This window comes from Syngnathus floridae, chromosome 19 (assembly GCF_059516105.1).
Source record: "Syngnathus floridae isolate MCC-2025c chromosome 19, RoL_Sflo_1.0, whole genome shotgun sequence".
NCBI classification, from domain to species: Eukaryota; Metazoa; Chordata; class Actinopteri; order Syngnathiformes; family Syngnathidae; genus Syngnathus; species Syngnathus floridae.
Genome location: NC_142431.1, coordinates 2,328,363 through 2,336,437, shown reverse-complemented (window position 1 = coordinate 2,336,437; position 8,075 = coordinate 2,328,363). Strand labels below are relative to the sequence as shown.

Below are 8,075 nucleotides of genomic sequence, written 5' to 3'. Positions count from 1 at the left end.
TTTTAACGTATGTGCCGCCACCTTGTGGACATTTGGCCACATTGCACTTCAACCACGTTTCTTGTGGCCCAGTGAGGCTTCCGTCGTACAAGCATATGACAACAGAAGGTCAAAGATGGCAGCCTCCGTCAAAAGGCTGGAAAAATGTCTATTTCCTGCAAAGTTGTTAAGAAACTTACAGCTCCGGGATGAACGTAAGTTCCCACTTTTGTTTCGCCAGCTTTATTGCTTAACAGTAGACTTTGTGCATCCGTCCGAGCTAACTATAAGCTAACGTTGCTATTTAGCGGACTCGTGGTAGTCAACGCCACAAGTTTAACCTCACGATTCTAATGCTGTGGTTAGATAATCGGGATTTGTTTTGTTTTCAGGCTTCTTGTCCACATCTGCGTGTCATCTGGCTGCGGGTCCACCAAAATTCACCCCTCCGTCCAAGCCTGTCATTATTGACAAAACGCAGAATGTGGCAGCTCTGCGGAAGTATGATCAAAATCCAAGACACGTTTTTGTACTAATTATGAATCTCTCAAGAGGAAAGTAATATTTTGTTTGAATGCAAACCTTGACATGTCATTTTCTAATAGGTTCTTGAGTCCAGAATTCATCCCCCCACGTCAGAGGATAAACCCGTTGAAATTTCACATAGAAAGAAAAGACATGATCCGTAGGAGATCCGTGATCAACCTTCCTGAATTCTACGTGGGTAAGTCACTGGCATCAGCAGCCATGCCGCACGTTAACGTCAATACAACACTGAGTTGTTCTGATTTTCCAGGCAGCATCCTTGCCGTGACCATGGCTGACCCCAACGCCAGTGGCAAATCAAATCGCTTTGTTGGCATATGCATCCAGAGGGGAGGCAAGGGTCTCGGAGCAACATTTGTCTTGAGGAACATCGTAAACGGTCAAGGTGAGCCCATTTATCTGCAATTAGCCTTCAAAACACAAGTGACAGCTAACTGGCGGTTTTCCAGGTGTGGAGATCTGCTACGAACTGTACAACCCGCGCATACAGGAGATCCAGGTGCTGAAGCTGGAGAAGCGGCTGGATGACAACCTGATGTACCTGAGAGACGCCCTGCCCGAGTACAGCACCGTGGATCCGGAAATGAAGCCTGTGCCCATCTCTCCAACTGGAGAGGTGCCGGTAAACACGGTTAGTGAGACATGAAGATCTAAACAATTACTACAATAGGATTACAGTGACATTTACATTTTGTGCCCTCCAGCTTAAAGTGAAAATGCGCCCGAAGCCATGGTCCAAACGCTGGGAGCGGCCCAAGTTCGACATCCGGGGCATCCGCTTCGACCTGTACCTGTCGCCGGAAAAGATGGAGGAAGCGCAGAAGTGGGCAAAGCCTTGGCAGGAGTACGACATGCTGCGGGAGTACGACACCTCCAAGATCGAGGAGCAGATCTCCAGCGAAATACAGCAGGAGATGAGCAAGTTGAAAAGCACCTGAAGACTCAAAAAACTGGACTAAGATTAGTTTTTTTTGCTTAAAGTCTCTTAATGCTTTACATTTTCAGATGCTGTATAATAAAGGCCACAAATAGCAAAACGTCCACGTGTGTATTTTGACTCCTCCTGACTCTAGGGAGCGCTGTTTCCCTTCTTAAACCAGTCAGCCGTTGCATAACTGAGCCTCTGTCTTTGCATGGAGCCCTGCCAGAATTTTGCTGTTGAATCAACAAAAGTCAGCTTAGTGCTTTCATAGCGCAAAAGCCCTCAAAGAAACCTTTGAGTGCAAGTTACAGATTCAAAGTATTTCACCCTGTGTCAACCTGGGACACCCAGTAGTTGTTTTACTGTTGTGGATGGAAAGTTGCGGTATTGGGAAGGTATGTCAACGCGTCACTCGCCTGGTATAAAAACACTTACGACTCCTTAGGTTACGTCTGCTCTTGGCCAACGTGTGTGTATATAAACACTCGACGAGTCCCCTTGCACTCTAATTTCTCCATATTACAGGATGACACGTAGGGAAAATGGCCTTTAATAGGCGAGGAGCAGATGTTTACCAGACTCGCAACGGACCACACAGATAGAAGAGGCTGATCATCGCTTGTGACGGTTAACGTCCCAAAACAACTTTTCGCCATCATCGTACACAGCCGCTTGTTTGGCCCCAAACTATGCACCTGTCAAGCCTGCGTAACTCCACAAAAAACAAAATCATTTAAATCATCAACGTCCCGGACCTGCAGCTAAAACTTTTGTGTACAGTAAATCAACCAGCATGTTATTATTCCGCCACCTAGCATGCCCTCCCCCTGCCCGCCTCTATACGTGCAGAGGCGAAGAAGCGGGTTATTTCTCCTGCCGCATGCTGCCAAGTCTTTATAAGCAAACCAGTTTGAAGCCCCACAGTAACAACTTCAAGGAAGGTTCCCGTGTGTGCATGTGAGAGAGCGTCAGAAACATCTCAACTCATCGGGTTGACTTTATTGCACCTGGAGAGAAGTTAAAGCCCCACAACACATGCATACATCATATCAACCTTCGCAGACAGACACCTCAAACAGTAAATGTCTGGCCAGGCCTGTCTTGTTAGGAAACCAGATACTCTCCATTCACACTCTGTGGGATCAGTGGGCGGGGCATGCAGGTTTTGTCTCATCGCAGTTTTTCCTCCAAATCAGCAAACGTGATGACACGTTTTTCTTCACAATAACCGTTGACAGTTTTTATTCAAAGCAAATAATTTTACTGCAAAAAAAAAAAAAAATTCCCCGCATTTACATGCATAATGTAAACAAGCGCAACAGGATCTTCTTTCACCCCGTAGGCCGGAGGTAAATTACATCCTGTCACCGTGTCTGTAGATGATCTGATGAGCGCGTGTGCGTACGTGTACGCTTACACGGGGGGCCACCCGTAGTCCGGGCTAAATTACACACTTGAGTTTCACCATATGCTTCACGCCAAATGACACGGGCGGTCTGCGCCTCTGCGTCCGTTCCTGGGCTCCTGCCGCCATCACTCCGGCTTTTTTTTTTGGGCGATGCGCTCGCTTTACGCACGACCCGACAGAGGCGGGCAGCTGTTGGCGTACGGCAGCTGATGCGGTTTTATTAATGGCGTCCTGTGCGGTAGGGGTCTGGCAGGCCCTTGTGGGGGTCCCGAGCAGCCTTTAAGCGTCACGGGGGAGGGATGTCAATCAAGCGGCGCGTTTGAGAGGTGCGCTTCCGTTCAGGGGCAACGCGTGGAAGAAAGCCGTCAACGCCTTTGCAAATGAGCCGAGCGCTCTTTTGATTGACAGACGAAACTGGAAACCCTGGTCTTGTCTAATTCCTGGCACTTACATAACTGATAGTTTATCTCGGCGTGACGTCGAGTGAATTTCTCACACTTGACAAAGCATCAAGGGGCGAGATGTTTCAATGGACTCCTATGTCCTTGTTCGTGTCAAGCAGGAGATGTCAGAGTTAAGCCCGTTTCATTATCTGCACTGTGTGAAAGCACGTTCCTATTTTTCCTCCCGTTAATTACTGACATGCATCGACTTGCATACAATTCATTCATCATTCCACTTTCAACATATGCAAATTCAAAGGAAAATTTTCAAACTTTCCAAGAATCCTCCACAGACCAAAAATCCGCCACTACTATTCCCCCCCCAAAAAATGCCATCATCCATTCCCAACAAGCCAAATTCACATCATCGCTCCTATTTGAAATCCATTGGTAATGGATTTTCAACGTGCTAAATATTTCCACATCCCACAAAAAAAAAAAAAAAACCTCATTCAGTCCCATTCCACATCACTGACTTCCTGAAATACTTTTGGGAACGGCGGAACTGTACAAGCTGCAAGCTTCTCACGAGTGTGCCTCAAACATTGCTGGTGGTGTTTTGAGACAAATTCCTGTAGTATCGTTTAAAAAAAAAAAAAAAAAGGATTGTACAGCTTGGTCCATTCAACATCAGAGTGGCCCTCGGTCATATGATCGTAGAAACACTGTGACTGGACCTAAGGCCAAATTTGTTCTTTAAGTCTTTGTCTGGACCAGTAATCCAGTTGAAATTTTTTTTTTCTCTATATTAAATGTCCTCGTGCAAACAAAGGCGGCACTATGCAGCATGCAAGAATGGGCAAATGAACAACGAAGCCAGAACATTTATTTTTTGACGCACTATTTTATGCCTGAGGCAGTGAGCGTTGCAATCAGAAATGAGTCAGTGTGTGTATGTGTGCCAAAATCATCGCCATTGTGCCACTTTGCAAAATAACACTGTGCAGCCTTAACAGAATTCCTGCGGCAGCTGTCTGAATATGTCCTCCGCTCGTTCTGGCCAAATCATAATCCTCCCCTTTTCCGTGCATCTGCTATTGCTCCAGATAACAGCACCAAGGTTGTCGGGCGCATTCTTCACATTTCCAGAGGATCGCACACAGCATGTTCCCCCGGCCACAGCTTGTGTTTTGATGTTTTCACGCTCGGGACAGGTCATAACACAGCACACGAGGTGCTACGAGGGGGCGCTTGCTTCTGTTTGGTCATCGTGACCTTGTCGGGGCACTTTTGCAAAGCAGCCGTGAGCTCGGAAACTATTCCGTCGGCTTTGATCCCAGCGTGATATCCAGGCGCAGTTGCGCCCGCATCCCTCTGGGGGGCGCCCTAATCTTAACGTGCTAGGCCCCTGCACAGCTGGTCCTCCTCTGTCCCGAGCTGTAATTGCAGATCTGCTCTGGGAAATGGAAGGAGGAAATCCCAGAGCTTTCGCCCTGCGCCGATGACAATAATAAAAGAAAAAAAAAAAGAGAGGTGAGGAAAAGAGGAAGAAAGAGTCGCAGCTGAGATGAAAGCGGATGTGGAGGCATGAAGGTGAAAGCATAACAGGGAGGGAGGGGGGGGGGAGGATGCTGGCAGTAAAATGCTCCACTTTATTAACCTCATTTATCTGAGAACCTACGAGTGAAGGGAAAGCTCATACTGGGAACACAAGGCTGGAGTTTGCTAATGACTACACACACACATCACAGCCGAAGAACACTAACTAGACTTTGCATTCATTTCCTGCACACCTTTTTTGTGTCCAGGCATTAAAAAGACAACGGTGACCCAACTTGCAAACTTTTAAGATGCAAGTTGTCGGTAGCTTCAACCACTGATGGACTAACAATTAGCATGAACACAAATGGTGGCGCAATTCACGTAGACAGACAATATCACGACACTCTCAAGAGCGCTCTACTTTCCCCGGTGGCCAAGACAGGCAACTACACAAATGATGAACAAATTATTGGACTATTTAAATTCTATTTATTTGTCTCATACAGGCACACAAACTCCACAATCATCATACCAAACTAAAATGCTTTCTCCCGACATATTACTGGCAAATTGGTGCAATCTTTCGCCTCCTTGCCACACCGCAGAGCTTTTCAAAGCATGGGCCCCATCAAGTCTCAAGAACAGTTTAGCTTAGAAGTGCTGAGAGGGCACTCAAAGGTTCGGGGGCAAACAGTCCGTTGGAAACTTGTCACAGTGGGAGGCAACGGGATCGGATAGGGCGAACTCCGCTGCAATGACTGAGGGTCAAGAAGGCCAGCAAGCACCTACGTGAATCATCTCAAGTCTCCTCAGATGACTGTTTGCTGAGGTTGACCTTATTTAGTGGCCAAAAATATGTTTCAAGCCATAACGTCATATTAAAAGTGAGGTCTTAGCTCATTTGCATTCAATTGTCCAGTCAAGAAAAAGGGGGAGCTCATCCATTACACACCGTGGCCACGGATGACCTGAGTGGACACAAAGAATGCACTCTTAGGACACTCGCACAAGACGAATGAGCAAAGATGCACTCTGAACTATTGACAAATGGCGTGAAACACACACCGGACACACACTTAGAATGCGCACGGGAAGACGGATGATACGGTCCTGGCCGTGGCCAACTGTAGGTGACAAATGATGGCATTGTCTCAGCGCGACAGCTGACCAGGGGGTTTATTTTTTGGATTTGCCAAAGGTTAAGTGAGCGGTCTGAAGAATGGTTTTAGTTGATGATGTCTACACTTTTTTTCCCCCCATTCTGGAAACTTGAAACTAATTAACGCAAAAGGAGCGAGACCGCCAAATAAAAATGCGAGTCGACACCCTTTGAATCGGGTCGACGGATGATGTCGGGCATTCAAAGCAGGGTCCTTTCAAAAACCTGTGAGCGGTGTCAATACGCAAGCCCTGTTGCTATCTTCCACACCATCATTAAACTTTTGACCCTGTTGTGTCCCCCCCCCCAACCCCATTTGGAACCCAAACTTTTGTGTTTGACGTCTGTGATTGCAGTCCATGTCGCGGCTAACTTGAAGGTGGCTAATACGAAGAAGGCCCATTCCTTACGACTTCAACATTCCACAAATGTTACGCCTTTCACGCCGCCTCAAAGCCAACAGATTTGCGGTCTGTCTTCGACCCCCATTTTCTACACCAATCCCCATTTTTAGACCTTTTTGTAGTCCCACGTTACCGGCTGATCTTGAGGAAATGCCGAACGCGGGGAAATATCATCCATCTTGAAAGAATCTCCATTGCCGGATCGATATCAAAAGACGTGAGCGAATTTGGATAAGCTGATTTCCGTGGTTTTACTGCAGCTTAGCCAGCTGATAGCCCCCCCCCCCCGCCTGATAACAACGCGGTATCTATTACTCGATGTACCACCCAGACATCATTACCCAAAGGTCGCGACCTGAGAACCGTTGCCGGCCTGCGTCGCCAACGGCTGGCCGGCACCACTCAATACCCGAGGTCCAGTTTCCCAATAAGTTACTCCGGTTCCCCGCCGTAGTTTTCACAGAAGTGTCCGGCTTGGGGGAGGGAGGGGGGGAGGGCGATGTAGGCTAGTAACCAGCTGCAGATGTTGCTCCGGGAACACCGGCCCTCATTAACTTCAATGGACTTCCTAATACGACAGCTCCCATATTTCATTGACCGCGCAACCCGGGCCCCGGCGGACCCGACTGATGCTTCCACTCCTCGTGAATCGAGTGCACTGATGACAGCGAGGTGCGAAGACACCGGGGGGACGTCGGAGAGCGGACACGCGCCTTCTCGCAGGGAGGAAATCAATTTATTGAAGCTTTTTTACGTGACGGTGATGATAGCTCGGTTTGAGACGATAACAGCTTCTGGGAAGACTTCCAGCAATATTTTCACGTGCTGCAGTCAGAATTTTTAGCCTGGCTTTCAAATTTACAGTCAAACTACATAATCTCCTGCCATCTAGTGGTCAACAGTAAAATCACACCCAAAGTAAATCAAAGCTCAAACGTTGGCGCTTAGTGAGGGGAATATATAATCCGATTGGGTCAGGTACGAGTGGGAAATGGGCTACAGCTGTCGGGTATCAAACGCAGAAGCTTGAACTTCGTTCTGATGCGCTCCCCTGCTGCCCGCCATTCCCCGACATCAAAACCTTTCTACCTTTCTCAAAGCACATACTTACCTGATCGCTGCGCTAATATCCGCAAGCCCGCCTGCCGTTTGTTCTTTCTCAACGGCGCTGGGCTGACTTATATTTTTTTTACGAGCCCAGCGGCAAGCCATGGCCTCCTTTGAACCGAGCCGGCTCGAAAGCCCCGGACACGTTAGCGACATCCAGCCCTAATGACATGGCTATATTATCATGCCCATGACAGTATATCACCGCTGTTCACACTTGCCTCGCCCAGCGTGCTCACATAAATACAAATCGTTACGAGTGACTATACGGAAAGAAGTGGCGAGAATTCCTTTGCTCCCTGGATCTTCGGGATTTACCTTTTATGTGACAGGCCCGCCGGGGGGCAAAGCCGTGCAGGGGGGGGACAGGGGGGTATCGGTAGAGGCCCGGAAGTGGCCGTGAGGGGGCAAAGGGTTCCCTCAGGAGCAGAGAACCGAGACGTTGGAAAAAATTCGCGGTGCTTTCCCCGTGCCTACACAGAGGAAGGGGGCCCCTCTGGATTTGTCAGTTGAGGCTGCAGCTGTCTCCGGGAAAAAAAAACGGACCACAGTGGACTTGACACTTGATCTCTCTTCTCCGTCTCCATCCTTTTATCTCTCTGTGCTTCCACTCGGTGTATTTCTT

General features: G+C 48.2%; 1 protein-coding gene across 1 annotated transcript; it reads left to right on the top strand.

Moving 5' to 3' along the window:
* The first annotated feature begins 54 nt into the window (after positions 1–54).
* mrpl19 (mitochondrial ribosomal protein L19) lies at positions 55–1,562 on the top strand. The gene is made up of 6 exons (XM_088362333.1): positions 55–194; positions 372–480; positions 585–703; positions 776–910; positions 975–1,156; positions 1,230–1,562. Exons 1-6 carry the CDS (start codon positions 116–118, stop codon positions 1,461–1,463), a joined length of 858 nt encoding a protein of 285 aa, XP_088218459.1. The 5' UTR covers positions 55–115; the 3' UTR covers positions 1,464–1,562.
* The last annotated feature ends 6,513 nt before the right edge of the window (positions 1,563–8,075 follow it).